The 24,088-nt window shown below is 43.2% G+C and overlaps 1 protein-coding gene across 3 annotated transcripts in view; it reads left to right on the forward strand.

Moving 5' to 3' along the window:
• The window catches only part of cobll1b (cordon-bleu WH2 repeat protein-like 1b), a 235,779-nt gene that overhangs the window by 68,234 nt on the left and 143,457 nt on the right, over positions 1 to 24,088 (forward strand). For 2 of the 3 annotated variants that reach the window (XM_068035220.1, XM_068035221.1), the window contains exon 3: positions 12,268 to 12,318. The exons of the other annotated variant lie outside the window; for it this stretch is intronic. In XM_068035220.1, the coding sequence (XP_067891321.1) occupies positions 12,268 to 12,318 (51 nt within the window). The remainder of the gene's footprint in view (positions 1 to 12,267; positions 12,319 to 24,088) is intronic. 3 annotated transcript variants of the gene reach the window in all.

Below are 24,088 nucleotides of genomic sequence, written 5' to 3' on the forward strand. Positions count from 1 at the left end.
CAAAAATAGTGTGTGTAGTTTTATAACAGAATGTAAGCCATAAGTATTACATTTCCTTATTTAATTTGAGTGTTGGAGTTCACTTAACATCAGAAATAGATCATCAGTTGAAAAAGAGACACTCAAATGATGCACCATTATTTCCTAATTCTTGAGGTCACTCTTGGTGCTGCAGTACCATTATAATATTTAGTTTCAGCAGGATTCAGATAATTGTATCAAAAGTATCAACATTACCATCCAGGATCTGGAGGAAAGCTGATCCTCACTGTAAATGGCAGGCTTCCAACAGGATGCTTTCTAACTGAAAATTTGGAGAATTGTAATTTCTAAAAAATTGCTTTTGTCAGGGGAGTTTCAAATTGGTTTGAATTACTCTCAAAGTCAAAGAAATCATCCAACCAGAAGAGCAAATTTCCTTCTATCTTGTATCATTTTGCCCTATTCTATGTTGATACCTTAATCTCCGATCCTGCTGTCTTCACTGCCCAGAGTGTCTGCAGCTACGGCGTGCGGTAAGTCCATTGAGGTGAAGAAGGAGCAGCGGGACCCTAGAGAAGTCTTGAGAAAAGGTGCCCCGATCACCCAAAAAATCCACGAACGGCCCCCCGGCCGCAACTTCAAAGCGCCCGCGGGAGATGGCTCAGAGAGCTTCTGCAGCGCACTGTCGGCAATGCTGCATGCCTTTATTTAAACCACTGGAAAAAAAACCCTTAGTGAATGTAATCACCTCTGTAAGTCTGCCAAAAGATGCTTCACCTCCCGAAGGACGTGGATGAGCTTTCCGGACGTTGATGGTGGGCACTGAGGAAATGGCTTATTACCTGCACCCGCTTTTTCCCTCCCCCCTTCCACCCCCCCACCCCCCATCCCCTTCCCTGCTCCACCCTCTCAGCTCACCCCCTCACAACCCCGACCCAGCCCGCCCCCCCTCGCACCATCTTCCCCCCGCATCCCCTTCCCCTGCAACCCCCTCCCTCTACCCCTCCCCCTCGCATCCCCTCCTCCCACCGGCACCATCCTACACCTGTGTAGGGGCCCCAACAACCCCACTGCCTTGCAGCCCCCGGTCAATAAGGTTCTGACCCGCCACAGTCTACCTTCTTCAATGGGTGCTTGAAGTTCAGGGTCATTGCCCGAAAGGTGGACTGATACACCGCACCAAACAACACGAAAAAAGGAAAGAAGGTACCAGCCCTTCGCTTTGCAAGCTGGAACGTCAGAACTGTGTGTCCTGGCCTGTCGGAAGACCTTACACAAATCAACGATTCTCGGAAGACCGCCATCATTAATAACGAGCTCAGTAGACTCAATGTAGACATTGCAGCCCTTCAGGAGACTCTCCTCCCCGCGAGTGGATCTCCAGCAGAGCAAGACTACACCTCTTCTGGCAGGGCAGGGATCCTGAAGAACCAAGACAGCATGGAGTGGGCTTCGCCTTCAGAAACTCCTTGCTCAGCATGATAGAGCCTCCCTCAAATGGCTCGGAACGCATACTGTCCATCCGACCACTCACCACCTCTGGTCCAGTACACCTACTCAGCATCTATGCTTCAACACTCTGCTCCCCACCTGAAGCTAAAGACCAGTTCTACGAGCAACTCCATAACATCATTAGCAGCATCCCCAACACCGAACACCTATTCCTGCTGGGGGACTTTAATGCCAGGGTTGGGGCCGACCATGACTCATGGCCCTCCTGCCTTGGGCGCTATGGCGTTGGAAGGATGAATGAGAACGGGCAGAGACTGCTTGAGTTGTGTACCTATCATAACCTCTGCATCACCAACTCGTTCTTTCACACTAAACCCTGTCGCCAGGTTTCATGGAGGCACCCAAGATCGCGTTGTTGGCACCAGCTAGACCTCATTGTCACAAGGCGAGCCGCCTTAAACAGTGTTCAGATCACACGCAGCTTCCACAGTGCGGACTGCGACACCGACCACTCCCTGGTGTGCAGCAAGGTTAGACTCAGACCAAAGACGTTGCATCATTCTAAGCAGAAGGGCCACCCGCGCATCAACACGAGCAGAATTTCTCACCCACAGCTGTTACAAAAATTTCTAAATTCACTTGTAACAGCCCTTCAAAACACTCCCACGGGATGCTGAGACCAAGCGGGCCCACATCAGAGACGCCATCTATGAGTCAGCTTTGACCACCTACGGCAAAAATGCGAAGAGAAATGCAGACTGGTTTCAATCTCATAATGAAGAGCTGGAACCTGTCATAGCCGCTAAGTGCATTGCACTTTTGAACTACAAGAAAGCCCCCAGTGATTTAACATCCGCAGCACTTAAAGCAGCCAGAAGCACTGCACAAAGAACAGCCAGGCGCTGCGCAAACGACTACTGGCAACACCTATGCACTCATATTCAGCTGGCCTCAGACACCGGAAACATCAGAGGAATGTATGATGGCATGAAGAGAGCTCTTGGGACAACCATCAAGAAGATTGCCCCCCTCAAATCTAAATCAGGGGACATAATCACTGACCAACGCAAACAAATGGACCGCTGGGTTGAGCACTACCGAGAACTGTACTCCAGGGAGAATGCTGTCACTGAGACTGCCCTCAACGCAGCCCAGCCTCTACCAGTCATGGATGAGCTGGACATACAGCCAACCAAATCCGAACTCAGTGATGCCATTGATTCTCTAGCCAACGGAAAAGCCCCTGGGAAGGACAGCATTACCCCTGAAATAATCAAGAGTGCCAAGCCTGCTATACTCTCAGCACTACATGAACTGCTATGCCTGTGCTGGGAAGAGGGAGCAGTACCTCAGGACATGCGCGATGCCAATATCATCACCCTCTATAAAAACAAAGGTGACCGCGGTGACTGCAACAACTACCGTGGAATCTCCCTGATCAGCATAGTGGGGAAAGTCTTTGCTCGAGTCGCTCTAAACAGGCTCCAGAAGCTGGCCGAGTACGTCTATCCTGAAGCACAGTGTGGCTTTCGTGCAGAGAGATGGACCGTTGACATGCTGTTCTCCCTTCGTCAGATACAGGAAAAATGCCGTGAACAACAGATGCCCCTCGACATTGCTTTCATTGATCTCACCAAAGCCTTTGACCTCGTCAGCAGACATGGTCTCTTCAGACTACTAGAAAAGATCGGATGCCCACCAAAGCTACTAAGTATCATCACCTCATTCCATGACAATATGAAAGGCACAATTCAACATGGTGGCTCCTCCTCAGAGCCCTTTCCTATCCTGAGTGGCGTGAAACAGGGCTGTGTTCTCGCACCCACACTTTTTGGGATTTTCTTCTCCCTGCTGCTTTCACATGCGTTCAAGTCCTCTGAAGAAGGAATTTTCCTCCACACAAGATCAGGGGGCAGGTTGTTCAACCTTGCCCGTCTAAGAGCGAAGTCCAAAGTACGGAAAGTCCTCATCAGGGAACTCCTCTTTGCTGACGATGCTGCTTTAACATCTCACACTGAAGAGTGCCTGCAGAGTCTCATCGACAGGTTTGTGGCTGGCTGCAATGAATTTGGCCTAACCATCAGCCTCAAGAAAACGAACATCATGGGGCAGGACGTCAGTAATGCTCCATCCATCAATATTGGCGACCACGCTCTGGAAGTGGTTCAAGAGTTCACCTACCTAGGCTCAACTATCACCAGTAACCTGTCTCTAGATGCAGAAATCAACAAGCGCATGGGTAAGGCTTCCACTGCTATGTCCAGACTGGCCAAGAGAGTGTGGGAAAATGGCGCACTGACACGGAACACAAAAGTCAGTGTATCAGGCCTGTGTCCTCAGTACCTTGCTCTATGGCAGCGAGGCCTGGACAATGTATGTCAGCCAAGAGCGACGTCTCAATTCATTCCATCTTCGCTGCCTCCGGAGAATACTTGGCATCAGGTGGCAGGACCGTATCTCCAACACAGAAGTCCTCGAGGCGGCCAATATCCCCAGCTTATACACACTACTGAGTCAGCGGCGCTTGAGATGGCTTGGCCATGTGAGCCACATGGAAGATGGCAGGATCCCCCAAAGACACATTGTACAACGAGCTCGCCACTGGTATTAGACCCACCGGCCGTCCATGTCTCCGCTTTAAAGACGTCTGCAAACGCGACATGAAATCCTGTGACATTGATCACAAGTCGTGGGAGTCAGTTGCCAGCGTTCGCCAGAGCTGGCGGGCAGCCATAAAGACAGGGCTAAAATGTGGCGAGTCGAAGAGACTTAGCAGTTGGCAGGAAAAAAGACAGAGGCGCAAGGGGAGAGCCACTGTGCAACAGCCCCGACAAACAAATTTCTCTGCAGCACCTGTGGAAGAGCCTGTCACTCTAGAATTGGCTTTTCTAGCCACTCCAGGCGCTGCTTCACAAACCACTGACCACCTCCAGGCGCATATCCATTGTCTCTCGAGATAAGGAGGCCCAAAAGAAAAAGAATGACCCCCTTTTTTATTTTAGGGGACATTTTCTTATTTTCCTCATTAATATTATTATTAAAAAGGTCGATATACTATGCAATATATGTTTAGCTGCAATTCACTCTTGTAATAAGTGCCTCTAGGAGATTGCTGAACTCCTAAGGCGTTCTTAAGTTTATATCTTGCACAAGATTGCTCTGTTTACACTGTACATTCACAGAGATACCCATCTTTACAAATTGTGTATGTACAGGCACAGCCCTAAACTTATCATGGGATTTGTGACGTGCAAGTAAGTCATAATGCAAATTCCACAGTATTTGTTTTAAATAACAGAGTAACAGCACCGGTTGGGTGACTCCAGTCACACTTCTAGAGTTTATATATACATATATATAATATATATGTGTGTGTTTGTGTAGCTATCTTTTTAGAAGGAGTGCAACTCAGGTGAGACTCCCAGGGCTTGATTTTCAATCCAGAGTTAGGAAACAAACACCCAGATCATTTCTGGGTCCCAATCCCGTGATGCATCAGCGTCAGTGGTGTGAAGCGGTTTTGAAATTTGAAGGGCCTAATTGGCCTGGGGTCGAGTTTGGTGCTCAACTAGTGGTCCGGGCAGTGGCCTGGAGGTGGGACGCAGCAGCAGTGGACCCTTTGCAAAGGCAAACAGAAACCATGACTGGGCTTGCTGTTCACTGAAACAATGGAGCAACAGGAACCTCAGAGGACCAGTACTGGCAAGAACAGGCATCCTCGGGCAGCACCATGAATTTTCGCATGCCTCCCTTGAGGCTTTAATGGATGCAGTGTCCAATAGGAAATATGTTTTGTTCCTGGTGTCCTGAAGAAGAAATCTGCCTAGAGAAATAAAGAGGGCCTGGATGGAGTTGGCGACGGTGGTCAGTAACCAGAGAGTCACCAGAAGGATGTGAGTCCAATGCAGAAAGCGACTCAGTGACCTGGTAAGGTCTGGAAAAGTGAGTGGCAAGCAAGACCCAGGTGACAGGTAACTCTGTATACACCAGTGTGCACATGAGCTGAGCAGACTGATTGCCAGTAGTTCTCCTTGACTTGTCAGATCAAGTTGCCTCACTGAGGTGCCTGGGGGACCCTAACATATCGGGTGAAATTGAACAGGGGACATCGCTGAAGAGTATGAATAGATGAGAGAGGACAGCCTACTCAAATATTTCTTCTCATCCTGTCTGAAAAGAGAGCGAATAATTCAAGCAAAATGTCGCAGATGGGAGATTGTGTGCCGCAGCTCCACACTTTGACTCCAATGGAGGAAGCAGCGCTGGAGGTCGTGAGGGTGCCATCGCATCAGGCCTTGGGCAATGCCAAGATAGGGGGGTTGTGAAGAGCAGGGTCATTTGATAGCTCTGCCTTCATGTGAAAGGCATGCAAGATACTCCTGCCCAATTTGTGCTGTCATGATACAACCGCTGTCATCTATTGGGTTGGTTGTGTTGAGACACCTGCTGAGTAGCCTGAGTTCTCACCACCACATGAGGGGATATGAGGCTGCTGGCATCAACTGGGCATCAGAGGTTGGTAGAGGAAGCCCTGGCAAATGAATGAGCAGCAGTTGAGGGAGTTGAGATGGGAGCAGGCTACTCTGACATTTGACAGAGTAGCAAGGTGGAGCTTCAGCAGATGTATCTTCCTGGTCAACAGGAGGCCAAAGAAGCACAGTGAGGGGTTGCAAGGGGAAGAAAGAGCTACCCAAGGCATAGACTGTACTGCCCAAGAGTCAGTTACCTGGATTTGGGTGGCTTTCCAGCAGCTCAGTAACAAGTGGCATTTTAAATGTTCTAAGACTTGGACATGCAACTATCTGTCCATGGATTTAGCAACAATTAATCCTATATTACTAGAACTCCCTATATATTGCCTACTTTTGATGAAATTTTTGTACTTAAAAATGCATTTTCCAATTTCTGTACAATAGCAAAAATTAAATGTGTTCTCCTAATGTGCTTCTGTTGCCCAGAGTCTCGACTAAAATACAGCCAAAGATCTGTAAGAAGATAATTATCATTTTATACTTGTTGCTTGGACATGCAAAAAGAATTGAAATAGAATTTTCTTCCTTATTACAAAGAAAATTTAAAGATTTATATTTTTGTGCATGCGTGTTGTGAATTTGGAAATAAGGTGATAACGTGGTGTTTGATGCACTGAAAGAATAAAACTGCCATTTTCTGTCAGTGACAGAATGGAATGACTCTAAATATGGTTTATTTTCTTTTTCCTCTTAAAAGTATTAGGATGACTTGTCACTTAACGAGGTTATAATCCTTCTGTTGATTTGGTTGTGCAGCTCTGGATTCACATCATCGTTAATGCAATTTTGCTCCAGCAACCTGAACAGGCACATTTAGTGACAGAATATATTCTATGGTCTTGCAAGTGCTGCTTATATGTCACCATGTCCCTTCCAGAATGTGCAAGTACAAATATGTTTCACAAGCACTCAAAAGTATTTTGAAAGCTCTTCATGGTTTAACTCCTTGAAAATATTTTCAGCAGCAAGAACAAAGTACAAAGCAAACTTTAAGGCAAAACTGCCACAGAGTAATTTATATTAATGGCTGATGCTGAAATCAAAAGGGTGAATTGCTGTGCTTCATTTTGCTCTTAGTTTTCAACAATCCAAGCAAATGGAATCGCATCATGAAAGGATTAGTTTTGTTTGTATGCTTTGCAACTGTTTAGTCACTGACCATCAGAAAGGCACAACACAGACCAGGGTTTGCAGCCCTTGCCCACTAAAGCATCAGGGAATCGGATTAGATTAGGTGTATTTACCCATTGAACCTGCAGAGGGGGTCTCAGATCAGTGTTCTCAAACTTTGTTGAAGGACTCCTTTTCAAATGGATTAATAATCATGGACCCCATCTAGATTATAAATCATAATATGAAATTGCTGCATGTGAAGGGTATTTTAATAATGCTTTTAAGAAAACAGGTATTTACTTACAGATATCACTGCATTGGGTGTACCTGCTTCTCACTGCGGATCCTGTCTGTCCTTGGTGTGATGTTTGAGTTTGACAATGATACTTGTAAATCATTCTCCACTTCCAGACAGGACTTGTACTTTGTCTTCATTGCTCCCATAGCAGAAAATGAAGTTTCATTGATGTACATTATTGGGAACGGCAGCAACACTTTCATTGCTGCTTTTACCAATTCTGGGTACTTTGCAGCAACAGGTGGCCAAAGCAGGGATGGTGTTTGTTTCTGAAACTTAATTCTCAGTGAGCAGTCACAAGGCGATAACACCAGCTCCTCTTCTGTTTTTAAACTTAGGCAATAAGATGACATAAGGTTTACAAAGTTATGAGTGGCATGGACAGGGTGGATAGTCAGAAGCTTTTTCCCAGGGTGGAAGAGTCAGTTACTAGGGGACAAAGTTTAGAGGGGATGTGCGAAGCAAGTTTTTTACACAGAGGGTGGTGAGTGCCTGGAACTTGCTGCCGGGGGAGGTGGTGGAAGCAGGTACAATAGCGACGTTTAAGAGGCATCTTGACAAATACATGAATAGGATGGGAATAGAGGGATACGGACCCCGGAAGTGCAGAAGGTTTTAGTTTAGACAGGCATCAAGATCGGCACAAGCTTGGAGGGCCGACTGGCCTGTTCCTGTGCTGTACTGTTCTTTGTTCTTTATAACAAATGTTGAAAATAGATCCTGAACCCAATCGTACAGAGCCGTGTTTATATTTTCAAATTTTTTGCAAGGTGAGCAATGGTCCTTTCTTTCACTCATTCTTCCACACGTCATTGTGTTTGCATCTAGAAACTCAAGTCAGTAGTGGGAATGTATCTGAAACGCTGTTGCTCAGTCTCGTTTCCAAATCTCCTCTTTCTACCTAAATGTTGCAACCTTGTCACTCATTTCGAGTATGGTTGTATTGTCCCTCTTATTGATGGGTTCAGGTTAAAAATGTGAGCAAGGTATGTAAGTTTCATTATTCATAATTGGTCATGAGAAGTTTTCAGCTAATGCAGAATTGTGTACAGAAAGAAAAGCCAGCAGCTCCTTATGACGTTCAAAAATTCTCTTTTTGACTTTGCTGTAAGATAACAAATGTACTTCAGCGGAAAATAATTTTTCATATCCTGCACCCATTTCTGAATGCAACTTTGCAAATAAATGTGAATTCACAGGTCTGGACTTCACAAAATTCTGTTGCAGCTGCATTTCACATAGCATGTAATTTCAGGTTCAATTCTTTTTGAAGTAAGGGTTTGATGATGCAACACGCAATGTACCATGACTACCTGTGGATTTACAGCTCTAATTCTTGCAGCAGTAGCAATCCTATTGCCTGTCATAGCAACCCCTTCTGCAAACAGCAACACAATTCTCCGACTTGAGCGATTTCTGTTTCAATGAATTTATCCAGTAACTTGACTATTTGCCTCAACTATTGCTTATTCAGGTAAGGCCTGACCAAAAAGGATATTTTCTAAACTTTCCCCCAGCCAAACATAGCGAACTAATAATTACTAATTGTGCTGCACTGCCAGCATCAGTTGTCTCACCAAGCTGAATTACTCTCAACCTCAAAGTCTTCTCATCAATTGTCATTTTATATCTCATGAAAGTTCCTTGATTCTTCCACGAACTGTCATTAGAAAGTCATATGGCCTTTAGCTTTTGTGCTGTGTCTTCACACACCGTCATTTTGCACATTTCTACAACAGCTGGAAGAGTTAGTTCCTTTCCGATAGCATGGGCTTTCTCGCTTTTAGCAATCCAAAATGCTGTTAAGGATGCTTTCAGTGCCTTTTCCAGAACCAATATTTATATTTGTCATTTGAATTTTCTGAGGACTGTTCTTTCATTTAAAGAAATTCTTTGATTTATCTTTGTATTCGGATGCTTTGTTGTGAGGTATCACTTTCATTTCATTGCTTTGTTGGATAAAAACGCAACACGTTGCAGCCATCACCGAGCTCCATAAATCCAAGCTCTAAATAATAAGACTTCCTTTTTTCCATTGTCTTTTGCTACTGGACTCTTGCACTGTCTGTGGCTTCAGCTGAAGTACTTGCAATGGCAGTATAAAGCTGTTTGAAAATTCTTTTACATTTTAAAGTAATTTACTCTGTCATTATCTTCAATCAACATTTGTAATGGTGTCTGTGTTGTACAATAGCATATAGTTGCCAGAATGACAAAAATGTGTTCTAAAGGCAACGTATTTGTTTTTGTTAGCTCTACACGCCAACTGCGAGCTTCCTCAGTGCACTTATGTGGCATTTTCAGGCATTGAAAATAGTTTTTACAGCTATACTCAGTAACAGGGCCATCTTGAGAGAAAATGATGCTCTGTGTGAACTTGTATTTTGGTGCCCTTTTATTTTAAATATGTAGATATTTTTAAAAAACTCTCCTCTCTTGAACAAGGCTGAACTTAGCTGGTGCCCACTGCCAACCTTGGTAACTGTGGGTCTAGCAGGTGGTCTTTGTGCTGCTCTCAGCACTCCTCCATATGTGTTCCCCTCCTAAGTGAGACAGCTAGCCCACTCTGCATTGCACATATGGCAGACACACTGTGCTCCTGTCTCCCAGCTTGCACCAAGCCTGCCTCTGGCTGCCGTGGACCCTCTGGAAAGACCTTACAGACTCCCAGGGGTCCACGGTTGACAGTTTGAGAACCACTGATAGACCATTCATCATAAACACAAGCTGATACTCTTGGAAAACTTTATTAATGTTTTTATTAACCTGTGATTTTGGCCAACAATCATAATACAACTTTTGTATGGAGAGTGCTCTAGACAGAGCGTTGTTGAGACTTATAGTCTTTGGTTTGTTTCTTTATGTTTTCCTTCTGCTTGGGTGGTAGTTTTGTACTATCAACTGCAGTTCCAAGAAGTGTCAAACAACTGCCTTAGAAACACCTTTTGCTGTACACTCAGTACCTCAATATTTGGATGATCATCTCATCCAATCCTAAATCCTTGTTTAGGTGCACTGTTTTTGGTGGTTTGCTAACTTTGTTTGGGAGAATAAATCATGAAGCATCTTACTGGTAGGCCAGACCGTTAGTGTGGTCAGGGCCATCTGTTAGCTATGCTTTATTTCCTTTATTTCAGTTAATCTTAGGTTTCACCAATTCTTCGTCGACTGTGACCTCCTGAATGCTGTTAGTTTCTTACTGATAAACCAGTTCAGAGTGCAACAGTCCTTGCCATCAATGACTTGAGTTGAGGTTCTTTCTTCTAATGTCAAACATTTTCCAATAATCCTTCAGCGTTAACAAGCCATTCAACCATTTGCAGCAACACGGTCTCGCATCTCCAGTTGCGATCAGCTGATTCAATATAGACCTGAAATCAAATGTCATTTTTCTGGTCTTATAAAATTTGTTTGTTTGAAAGATCATTGAAATGATATCAATGCTTCATTTGTATTAAAACTTTGAAGGACAACTCCACCCTGATTATGAGTGTAGATAAGTAGCTCAGCAAGGTTCTTAGTGTCAGAAACTACATCAGCAGCAATTTAGTGATGAAAGTATGTACACTATTGAAAATAACAATTCTCAGATAGCAAAAGCTCTAAATACGATCTTTTAATCCTCCTTAAATATGGGAGTGGCCCCAGAAGATTGCAAACTCTTTTTTTTTTGAAGTTTGTTTTTATTTATGAAACATATCCTTTGCCCTGAAATAGTTGTCAATGACATCCTTGGCTTGTGAGTCTTTGCCATAATCCTTGGCAACAACACAGCTGCAGCCTACAACCTTACGAGGTTTCCCTTCTCGGTCTATTTTGTCCAGGCCTACCCACTCACCAAGTTTCTTCTTGTTATCAACCTTAATCAGTTGAATCTGATGCTCAGCACAGAGTGCCTCTACCAACTTAACATACTGTGCCTCTCCACAGTCGCCTGCCAGGACACATAAGTGAGCTTGTTGTTTGTCCAGCACCTTGACAGCTTCCCGGAGACCATAACACAAGCCATTGTGGATGTATGCAGTTTTCTGCACTACTTGAAGTGCAGTGTCAGCAAACTTTATATCTCTGTTCAAAAAAGGGGAGGGGTAAACCTGGTAACTACAGGTCAATCGGTCTAATGCCAGTGGTGGGAAAACTACTAGAGACTATTGTCAAGAACAAAATTAGTTCTCACTTGGAGAAGCATAGGTTCCTAAAGGACAGCGAGCACCATTTGTTAAAGGCAAATAGTGTCTGACTACCTTATTGAGTTCTTAGATGAAGCAACAATGAGGGTTGGTGAAGGTAGTGTTGTAGATGTTGTGAATAGATGGAATTTTAAAAGGCTATGATAAAGAACCACAGGCAGTCTTATTCAGAAAATAGAATCACATTGGGCTGAATTTTATGAGTGCACTGCAGTTCGTGGCGGCACAATCTAAAAATGGCGTGCATCCCGCGCCATCCCTGAGCCCTTGCAATATTATGCGCGGGGGGCTCATTTAAATAGAGGGGGCGAAGTGGCCACCCCCAATGATGTAAGGGAGTGGCCGCTGCGTCCCCGGTAATGGCGTCTGGCGCCGGCGTGATTTTTAAAGGGCGTTAAGCTCTTACAATGTAGTTTTAATTTTTAAAGGTACAATCATCAGGAAGTTTTATTAGCAATGAATAAAGATGTTGAGGCCCTTCCCCAACACCCCCAATGGCCATGTAAGTGGCATTTATTCTCAAAAAATAATTTGTTCCCTTCCCGAACCTTCTCTCCCCCCCCCCCCCCCCCACCCCCCAAGCCTTTGAGCATTTGGCCTCCAGCCCCTTCCCACCATCCCCACATCCAATAAAAAGTGTTCTCCCTGCTCCTCCATCCCTCCTGCCCTGACAATTTTATTACTGCCCCCTCCCCACCAGGTGCTCACCCGGAACTCTGTACAGCGTGCGGAATGGGACGGCTGCCTGCAGGTAGGTGAATTTGCATTTCATTAGGCCTTATTTTAATATGGAAATGCAGGGCCCGCCGCCTGGCGGTGGGTGGGGCCGCACAAAGGTCCTGCTGCCGGTAATATGCGACGGACCCTTCTCAACGTCGCGGGTCGAGGTGGGCCTCCCCCCTGCAGCATTTTACCAGCCCCCGCGCCGCGACCAGTGGTGTCGAGGGGCCATTGAAATTCAGCCCATGGTGTTCAAGGGATGATAACTTGGAGATGTAACTGGCCAAGGATAGGTGATAGAGAACAATGGTAAATAGATGGTTTTCTGACTGGAACAAAGCATGTAGTGCCCCCCACACCCCCCCTGCCCTGCTCCCAATGGCTTGGCATTAGGACCATTGATTTTCTTGTTGTATATAAATGACCTAGACTTGGGCATAAGAGTACAATTTTGAAGTTTGCAAATGATACAAAATTTGGCAACATAGTAAATAGTGAGCAAGATAAACAGACTTTCAGGAGGACGTAGACAGACTGGTGAAATGGGCACACACATGACATGCAATTTAAGGCCGTAAGAGTGAAGTGGTGCACGTTGGAAGGAACGACATGAGGCAGTATAATTTAAATGGTACTATTTTGTAGTGGGTGCAAAAGCAGGGGGATCTGGGAGTGCATATTCTCAAATCTTTGAAGGTCGCAAGGTAATTTGATAAAGCAGTTAAGAAAGCTTGGCTTTGTAAATAGGGGCATTCAATACAAAAACAATACTAAAACTTTACACGTCACTGGTTAGGTCTCAACCGGAGTATTGTGTACAGTTCTCGACGCCACACTTTAGGAAGGATGTCAGTTTCTTGGAGAGGGTACAGAATAGGTTTACCAGGATGATGTAAAGAATGAGGGAATTCAGTTATGTGGGGTTTTTTTTCACAAAGAAGGTTGTTATCTGAAAGGGTGGAGGGACCAGATTCCATAAGAACTTTCAAAAGGCAATAGGACATGTATTTGAAGAGGATTTATTTGCAGAAGTATGGGCTATTTGACTGAATTAGACAGCTATTTCAAAGAGTTGGCATGGACATGATGGACCGAATGATCGTCTTCTGTGTTGTAAGATTCTATGACTCATAAGCTTACATAGATTTTGCTTGGCAAGTCTAAATACGGGAAGTGCGTGCATCAAAAATAGCCATTAATGTTCCAAGCTTAATCACATCACGGTGGTTAATCAGAAGGTGCAGTTATGTCATTTGCGATACTGCAAAACAGTTTCATGTGTAGATTGACGGAGCACAATTCTAGAATGCATTAAAAGCAAGTGGTGTGTTCCTTCAAGTAATTGAATTTGACATCTTGTGGAGTAATACTCCACTGTGATGTTTAGGTGAGATTTTTTAAATGCTCATGGTATTTTATAAATTTACTGCAGCGTCTCTAATATTTCAAGAAAGCATACACTCTTACCTGTGTTGCCAAAAATTTGAAAACGCTCTCTTTGGAAGGCAGAATGTAAACCAGTCTGCAGTATAACACCAGTTTTGCTTGTGGTGCTTTGCATTTTACAGCTACTAACTTCACTGTTATTACAGTCTAACTGTAGCCTAAATGATAGGTTTGGAGGTTCTGCTTTCAGAACTCTGAATCTGAAGTTTGGATTTCTATTTCACTAATTTTCTATGAGATTAAATTTAAACAGTGAGCCATTGCATTTGTGGATGTACCTCAAATGGCCTTACATACCATCTGAAATCAAACAGATCTGGACAGGGTACATTTGAATAGAGTCAATTTGTATCAGTTTGGATCAATCCAAATTTGAAACTTAATTTGAAGACCACATCTGAAGAGAACTTGTCAACTATGGATATTCAGAGCATAGAGAGAATGTGGAACTCACTACCACATGGAGTAGTCCAGACAAACCACATTTGATGCATTTAAGAGGAAGCTGGATAAATAAATGTGGGAGAAATTAATAGAAGGATTAGATCAAGTTGGGTAGGAGGAGGCTCATATGAAGCATAAACATTGGCGCAGAGCAGTTGGGCTGAATGGCCATTTTCTGTGCTGTAAATTCTATGTAATTCTATGGCTTCCTTATCTTTTAGGTATCTTGTGATAATTGATTGGAAATTTTATTTGCGTGGTTAAGGATTGTTGATGTGGGAAACACTGCAGCCGTAGGGTGCCCTGAGTTTTTTTTTATTCATTCATGGGATGTGGGTGCCGCTGGCAAGGCCTACATTTATTGCCCATCCCTAATTGTCCTTGAGGAGGTGGTGGTGACCCTGTTATTGAGACCCTGCAGTCCATGTGGTGTAGATACACCCACAATACTATTAAGGAGGGAGTTTCAGGTTTTTGACCTAACTACAGTGAGGGAATGACGATAGGTTTCTAAGTCAGGATGGTGTTAAACTTGGAGGGGAACTTGGAGGTGGCAGTGTTCCTTTGCACATACTGCCCTTGTTCTTTTGGGTGGTAGAGGTCGTGGGTTTGGAAGGTGCTGTTGAAGGATCCTTGATGAGTTGCTGCAGTGCATCTTGTAGATGCAGTCACAGTGCGCATGTGAACGTTTAAGGTGGTGGATGGTGTGCCAGTCAAGCGGTCTGCTTTGTCCTGGATAATGTCGAGCTACTTGAGTGTTGTTGGAGCTGCACACATCCAGATAAGTGGAGGGTATTCCATCACCTTCCTGACTTGTGCCTTATAAATGGCGAACAGGCTTTGGGAGTCAAGAGGTGAGGCACTCAGTGCAGAATTCCCAACCTCTGACCTGCTTTTGTAGTCACAGTATTTATGTGGCTGATCCAGTTAAGTTTGTGATCATTCGTGATCCCCAGGATGTTGATGGGGGATTCAGCGATAGTAATGCTGCTGAACGTCAAAAGGAGATGGTTAGATTCTCTCTTGTTTGAGATGGTCATTGCCTGGCTCTTGTGTGGTGTGAATGTTACTTGTCACTTGTTAGCCCATGCCTGAATGTTGTCCAGGTCTTACTGTGTGCAGGCAAGGACTGCTTCATTATCTGAGCAGTTGCGAATGGCACTGAACACTGCAAATATCAGTGAACATCCCCACTTCTGACCTTATGGTGGAAGAAAGTTCATTGATGAAGCAGCTGAAACGTTTGGGCCTAGGACACTACTCTGAGGAACATAGCGGTGTCTAGGGGCTCAGATAATTGGCCTCCAACAATCACAACTATCTTCCTTTGTGCTAGTTATGACTCCAACCAGTGAAGAGTTTCTCCCTGATTCCTATTCACTTCAATTTCACTGGAGTTTCTTGATGTCACACACAAGGCAAATGCGACCTTGATACCAAGGGCAGTAACTCTCGCCTCACCTCTTGAACTCAGCTCTTTTGTCCATATTTGGACTAAGGGTGTAGTGAGATCTGGAGCCGAGTGCCCCTGGCGGAACCCAAACTGCACATTGGTGAGCAGCTTATTGGTGAGTAAGCGCCACTCGATAGTGCTGCTGGGACCTTCCATTACTTTGATGATTGAGAGTAGACTGGGGCTAAAATGAAATTGAGGAAGTTTTATTCTGTAGTCTTCTATATTATACCTGATTGGGGAACGTTTGATATTGATGGAGGGAGCTGAAATTGGAACGTATGGTGCATACACAGATTCATGAAATTTTTTTTCAAGATTTTGGAGTTTATCTTTTGGGAAGAGATTATGCAGAGCTTTCCTTCAGGAGATTAATTTTATTCAAACTTTGAGAGGGGCGTTTGTACGATTCACAAAGGATTGTCTTCATGCACAAATAGCCTTTTTATTCCGCGGTTTGTAATATAATTCACATCTCTATACAATTCTTTTACTTTTCCATCTCAAATAGTATTTGAAACTAGCCCAAATTATAATTAAGCCATTCCATTTTAGTTTCTTGTGGTTTTATTTTTGACGATGAGAAGATTTTTTTAAAAGCTAACTGACAGTAGCTCACAAGTATATTTCTTTTCCTCAATACATCGACTGAAATTTAATTAGAAAAATTGATACCGTTTTAGCTATTTAAATGCTTTTGAAAACAAAACATGTTTGCTTAAGGTAAAAGGTTACTGTCAAACCAGAGGGAACGCTTCCTTTATAAGGCATTCTTAAATGGCAATTCAAACTTTAAAAAAAATGTAGTCTTCATTTGTCCTGCCATCAGGCAATTCTATTGGAAGGACCGTATGGTGGACAATCCTGTTAAGTAGCAACTTCACAGTTGGGCACAGTTAACAGGAGCAAACATTTCAAAGAAATTGAGGTAAACCATATTGCGGTACACAAATAATTTGTTTGAAACAAAAATAATAGGTTACTGTTTTTATTTCTGTGGGCAATAGTAAATTGTCAGTCCGTTTTACACTTCACCCGATTTTCTCTTCCATTCAAGTCAATTTCACCCCCAATCAACCTTTTCTACCTGGAAATTTCAATAATCGCTTATTTTCAACAGAACTTGCACCCCCTTCGGGTGGGAAATAGTTAAAAAAAAAAATGATATTCACACTGGCTAGGTTACATACAGATTAGATTAACTGTTGTACTGAGACTTGGAACAGTCTAGATTTGAAACTATAATAAAGATCAACAGGGAATCTTGTATGAGCGTGCTATGCAGACATTCCTGCAGAGTTGTGGCGTGGGAGCATCATGGTGTCAACAGGCAGATGCAACACCAGGGTACCAAACTTGGTCAGCGAATTTGCAGGCAACAGTTGCCTTATATGCTCCTGAAATAACAAGTGTTAGGAAGCAAGATGAGCCCTGGTTTGGGGCTATTAAAAGGAAATTCAACGAATTGCAGCTGAGGTACTTTTGACTTAGTTGTGCTGAGACAAAGTTGTTGCCCTGTGACTCGTCACGTGTAGGCCCTGACTCTAAAATACCCTGTGGTGTTTATGCAGTGCCAGTATCTGAGGTGGTGGCTGTGAATGTGGTCATGTGATAGTGCTTCTTCCTCATAGGTGTGTTGTTCATCACACCCTTCTGCCTGAGGTCTCAGTGACTGAGCATCTGGCAGTTTTTGACTGTCTGACAGCGCAAACGATTAAGGAAAGATAGGTGAGGGAATGGTGGGTGGGGTGGTGGGGGAGAAAGCTGAAAGTCCACGGTCCCTCCCTCAGCAGTTTCCATTTCACGGCAGCTTTCTGGATGAGGATTGAGTGGAGACGGTGCATAAGGCAGCAAATTAACACCATCCAGGATGGAGTCAGCAGTGGCAGGTGTCACTGGCTCTGTGCCATTGGTGTTCATTGTCCTGTGGACCATCCTGAGGCCGCTGATGATGATCCTCCGCCCAGTCCTTTACAGCTCCCTCCTGTTGTGAGTGACCACTTCCTACAAGAGACAGGGCAGAATAACTGTGTGTCATTGTGATTGGGTTTGTGCCTGCCATAGCTGAATAGCTGTATGTTTGTCGAGGTCTGTGCATGGATGATATGATTGGAAGGTATGAGTGTGGTGTAGTATAAGAATGTTAGGGGTGATACTGGAGTGCCAGGGAGTGCTGCTGGGTGAATGATTGGGGTGTGGTGCATTGAGCAGTGTAAGGTGTGTGGTGTGGTGGGGTGGTGTGGTGTACCTGAGTGAGGTCATTTTCCAGCACTGTTGTTGGATTCTGGGGGGCCACACTCTGGGCATTGACTGCCCTTAGCACCTGCTCTCATTGCCTGAAGAGGCTCATTCGTGAGGGCTTCCTGCCCCCACTCCCATCCTGCCAGGAACATGGCCTCCTTCCTGGCCTCCACCTCTCTGCATAGCATGTCCAGGTCATCGCCCCTAAAGTGGGGAGCTCTCTTTTTCCTCTGGTATGCCATATTCCTTGCCTCTCAAAGGCAAAAAGTGATTATCCAGCAGCCTGCAGTGCATTGCTGCAACTTCCCCTTTATAGGGACTGTGCCTTCAAAAAGGCTAGGATGCCTGGAACAAATGGTTTCTTTACGATGCTACTCAGCCCCCTGCAGTGTGCAGAGGATGTGGGCAGAGAAATGGAGTCTGGGGCTGTGCAGGAGCAACATCACTGTCGGGGAAATGAAGTGGGTAGATGAATTTTACCCAACTTTTTTCCCAGGCAGGGGCACATATGGATTGTGGCCCCGTGCCCAAAAATCGAGGAGAATGAATTTTGCATCCTGTATGTTTTGACAGAGGAACTAATTTAGCAGGTATACACTTAAGTAGCATACGCTGCCATGCTATGCACAATGTGAGGAAAACAAAAGTTGGCCTATTGTTTTCTTTTATAGTTGTTCCAGACTTGAGAGGAAGCTCATGTGACCTATTGTTTATTACAAGGTTAAACTATACTATAATTAGAAATTATGCTGTAAAACTGTGCTGCAATGACCAAGGGTCTAATGAAACATGGTAGGATTTTGTGCAAGAATGGTTAGATGGGATAGTTATACTTTTATTGTTTCTTCTAACAGATTGTTAGTCAAAATTTTCTGTTTTATTATTTAAAAAAAACTGGGATCTGTATCTATATTTATTATAACAATATTTAAAGCATATCATTGGAACCAAGGAATAATCTGAAATTAGGTCGTTTTAGATTTTAATAAATTCTTTTTTTAATAAGAGAGAAACAAAGCTTAATATATTTAATCTATATAGTTTAACAGTACATTGTGATGTTTTATAGCAAGTGTAGTTTGTAACTAGCAGGTCTACCTGCAAAATATATTATTGAAAATTATGCTGAAATGCTTTACCTAGACTGACTTGTGTGTTTAAAAAAAAAAAAATCTGAATTTTGTTATTATAAAGTATTGTAATGAAGTTCGAATTGCTGCTTTGCTTGACTTTACTGTTTAAAGGTATTGGCAAGTCATGCTGCAGCTGTACAGAACTTTAGTTAGGCCACACTTAGAATATTGTGTGCAATTCTGGTCGCCACACTACCAGAAGGACGTGGAGGCTTTGGAGAGGGTACAGAAGAGGTTTACCAGGATGCTGCCTGGTCTGGAGGGCATTAGCTATGAGGAGAGGTTGGATAAACTCTGATTGTTTTCACTGGAACGACGGAGGTGGAGGGGCGACATGATAGAGGTTTACAAAGTTATGAGTGGCATGTACAGAGTGGATCGTCAGAAGCTTTTTCCCAGGGTGGAAGAGTCAGTTACTAGGGGACATAGGTTTAAGGTGCAAGGGGCAAAGTTTAGAGGGATGTGCGAGGCAAGTTCTTGACACAGAGGGTGGTGAGTGCCTGAAGCTTGCTGCCGGGGGAGATGGTGGAAGCAGGTATGATAATGACATTTAAGAGGCATCTTGACAAATACATGAATAGGATGGGAATAGAGGGATACGGTCCCCGGAAGTGCAGAAGGTTTTAGTTTAGGCTGGCATCAAGATCGGCGCAGACTTGGAGGGCCGAATGGCCTGTTCCTGTGCTGTACTGTTCTTTGTTCTTTGTATCTTTGTTACAATAGATTCATTTATTATTTTAGATTGCAAATGGTCTCTTTGATTTACATAACAGGTTTTTACCTGATAAGAACTTGTTTGCTTTATTGTTGAAAAAGAAAGTGGTAAATTTGACACAGCTATATAAAGTATCAACCTTTTGTAAATTAAGGCTTGTCTTTTGTGAACTGTCACCTTTGTTTAATTGTATGTTTGGACAAAGTAATTTTTTGTAGTAATTGACTATTTTAATTCCAAAATTGGACAACATATTGACTTCAAAATTTCTTGAATCAGGATTACTGCCGGGATTGCACCTGATGATGCCTTCTAATCACCAACCCCATCAGAAAGTGTGGGGTATGTGGGAAGGCCCCTCATTTATATTGGACAGGCTGGCACCTACACCATTTTAGATGCATCTCCAGTGCCTACTTGCCCATGACTCTAGCATTCAGCTGCCCTTGGGAGAAGGTGGGTTTCCCACGCCCCCTTCTGTTGACGCTGAATGTGATCATCTCAGCTTGCTTGGTAAGGAGACTGATTTTCCCCGGCCTAGATTCTACTGTTGAAGACTGTTGTGTATTCACAGATTAAATCTACATGAGGCCTTTACTGGGAGCAGCCATGTTGAAACTTTATTTACACCTTCCAACACAGAAGGCAGCAGAGAGGCAGTATAGCAATATACAATGCTTAGCTATCACAGTACAATTAGCCAGTTCAATACAGTACACTATACCCCTTCCCCACTTAAAATTAAACAGCTTGTACATTAAAATGTAAAACGGTACTTGTACATAAATTATTATTTGTATTCTGGGAAATTAACAGGTTTGTTTGCATGCTTTTTACTGTAATCACAAGTAAAACTTGTATAACTAATGCTTCCAGAGTAATTTACGTATAAAACATTGTTTTCCTTAACATCAATATGTCTTTACCAAAAATATCATCATCTAACAAAGTATTGAAACAAAGAACTTATTCCTTCTTCCTTTCTACATACTTTCAGTTAATCTATCTGGCTTCTTTCTCTTTCTGTCTGGATATCTTCTCCTATTTCCATTAGCTTGACTCTGCTCTCTCTATCTCAGACTGTCAATCCTGAACTTTGACTTTGACTGCCAACTCCACTTAATGACTGGGACTGTGAAATTGATTGATTAGTCTTAATCATAAACCCTGACTCACTTTGCTCTATTCTGAGATACTAGCAAACTTTCAGTTTGTTTGCGATTTTAACTTTCATTCTGACTTTCTCTTGGGATTGTAGGAATTTGGACAATGGGAGGTTTCTCATGCTCTCCCTTTGTCAGAGTTCCTCTTTCAAGCAAATGATCGACTTGACACTGGATTCTGTCTCCAATCTTCACTAGATATGTTAATATACCTAGTCTTTTTGCAACAACTCTAAACACATACTTCTCCTTATCACCTCGGTAGTTTTTCACCATGACCTTCTGATCTGCACTGAACTCCCTAATTTTCATGCCTTGAGTATCATAACTTATCTTCACTCTGTCTTACTTTTCTCTTACTTTGCTGTTGACGTCAGGCTTAAGCAAACTAAATCTTGTCCTAGGCGTGTGTTTAAACACTGACTCATAAGGTGAGCAAGCTGTTGTAGATTGTGGGGTCATTCTATAAGAGAACAGAAAATTGTCTAGCCTGTGCTGAAAAGAAACAAGGAAAATGCTGCTTGGCTTGACACCTTACAAATACTTAAGGCAAAGACCTCTTCATAATTTGTACACTTCTTTCTGAAGCACCATTCGATGCTGATGTGGTGGTATTAGAGTGTGTTCGATTCCATTCTTACGCAGAAGTATTTCAAACTTTTCTAATGTAAACTGTGGACCATGAACTCACACCAACACTTCTGGCAACTCATAAATTGCAAACCAGCTTCTCAAAACCTCAACAATTTTGGCACAGATGGTATTGGGCGCAGACTCAACATTTATCCACTTGCTATAGCTATTTACCTTTCACTTCAAAGGAATTGACATGTACTCTTTCCCACAGTTTTCTTGTGTTTGACCATGGAATGAAAGGAGTCTTGGTTGGATCATTTGGTCCTCCTTGCTCAAAGACCACTTTGTGCTCTCTTCACACTTCCTCAATGTCAGACGTACCCTTACTGATCCTTGCTGTAAATAACTTGCTTATTTAACTTAAACATATTTTCTTAAGCCAATTTCTTCCCATCAGGGAGACTTTGTTCCCTACTACTACCGATGGAAAATAATAGGATGCATCATTGTATTCCAACCTAACACTAACTTCACCTGACACTGGAATACTGTTGTTTGAATAACTAGTCAGTTTCACACCAGTTTTTCGGAAAGGAATCTGACTAGAGGACTTCTTGTACTCTCCTTCCCAGATAACAGACACTGCTGCACCTATGAAAGTAAGTTGTGAATCTCCAACTTTCATTTTTACGGTGGACACTGGAATTATATCATCATCCCTTTTTCTTTCATTTTCCATGTGCTGTTTTTCTTGCTCTCCGAGTACAACAACTGATGACATCAATTTCTGTTTCCATATCCACCATGTGCGCATTCGAGGACTTCCAGGAGCTTGAACTAGCTTTACGTCTACCCCCACCTCGATCTGGAGCATTACTGTTTCTCTACTCGTCGTGCCGTCTGGATGTGACTAACTTTCCCATAAGCTTCGCACTTTGACTAGTAATGGGGGCATTTAGATTGTTGGTGGCTACCATGGCAATGGTAGCATCTAAATTTCTGTTTGAGTCTGTGAATTTCTTTAGTTTTCCCAGTGTAAAGAGATTGCACTCAAGAGTGAATGTAGTCTACAAGATAGAAGGAAATATATGTAAATTGCTGTCCCAAATAGGAGGCTTTGAGGCCCTGGCTAATGGTATGGGAGGAGATGCATGAACAGAGGTTGCATCTGCCATGATTAGATTTAAGTGTGCCAGGGAAGGGCAGCTGAAATGTGGGATGTTGGAAGAATGGACAGATGTATCCCAGAGGGACTGGACCCTTTTGAAGAGGGAAGGAGAAGGTGTTCTTGGTTGTGGAACCATGTTGTAAGTGGCAGAAAACAATCTAATGAATGAGGAGGCTCATGAGGCAGAGTGAGGATGAAGTATCAGCAGTGGGATTATGGTACAAAGTGATATTTGAAGAAGAGTCATATAGTGTTGCTTCAGCTAAGTGGACGTCCTTCCACCATATAAAAGATGCCCTCCCCAATGTCCACACCCCCCAGGAGCAGGTTTGATGATGATGTCAGGATTGGAACTGAGAGTAAAGCAGTGCTATTTCAGAGGGAGATGGATTAGAAAGATTAACAGACAAACATCAAGTGCAGATTTTCAATGAAAAGATCGAGAGAAAGCAATAGGCCAGAAAGAGAGATCGAAGAACTGGGAAGGGTGAAAACAAGGCAAGATTGATGAGAATGAATCACCTGGCCAGAAAAAAAAAAGCACAGAAGTGAAGGCAATAGAAGAGCTTACGCAATGTTGATCTTGGAATTGTAAGACAGTTCTAATCCGACACTAAATACCATTTGCAATGTACTCTCTTTTATTGTGTTTGACAAGTCTAGACACACACCATGTCTTTGCGCATTAGACAGAGAAATAAAAGCAATTACCCTGTTTTTATCCCCTTGGGTAAAGATCCTCTCAGTCCTGACTTTACACATTGTCCATTGCTGATTCATTATGGCATGACAAGTCTTATTGTAAGCAGAACCCTGAGATATGAGATATTCCCTCCATAAGCACCAGATACCAACTTGTTTACCATTTAGCAAGTATCCAATCATCCTGAGCTTCATTGTTCCACTTCCTATCCCGAGACTGCCTTTGCTATTTCATTCCACAGTGTCGCCACAAAAATAAGTTAACAGGCACGAATCATGCATCCTACCCTTTCAATAGAATCTAAACAGCTAAATTGTACCCGGACACATTAAACCATAAGGCATCCTGGGAATTAACAGCTTAAAACATTGTGTTATTTCTGGCTACAAAAGTTTACAAGCTATCTATAAATTAAAAGAAACCAGAAACTTCAATCCCCAGGACATCACTGCAAGAATTCCTCAGGGTAGTGCCTTCAGCCCAACCATCTTCAGCTGCTTTATCAATGACTTTCCCTTCAACATAAGGTCAGAAGCCGGGAATTTCACTGTTGATTTCACGGTGTTCAGTACCATTCGCAACTCTTCAGATACTGTAGCAGTTTGTGCTCGCATACAGCAAGATTTGGACAACATTCAGGCATAGGCTGATAAGTGGCAAGTAATATTCACACCACATTAGGGCCAGGCAATGACCAACTCCAACAGGAGAAAATCTAATCATCTCCCCTTAACAATTAATGGCACTACCATCGCTGAA

This window comes from Heterodontus francisci, chromosome 7, assembly GCF_036365525.1.
Source record: "Heterodontus francisci isolate sHetFra1 chromosome 7, sHetFra1.hap1, whole genome shotgun sequence".
NCBI classification, from domain to species: domain Eukaryota; kingdom Metazoa; phylum Chordata; class Chondrichthyes; order Heterodontiformes; family Heterodontidae; genus Heterodontus; species Heterodontus francisci.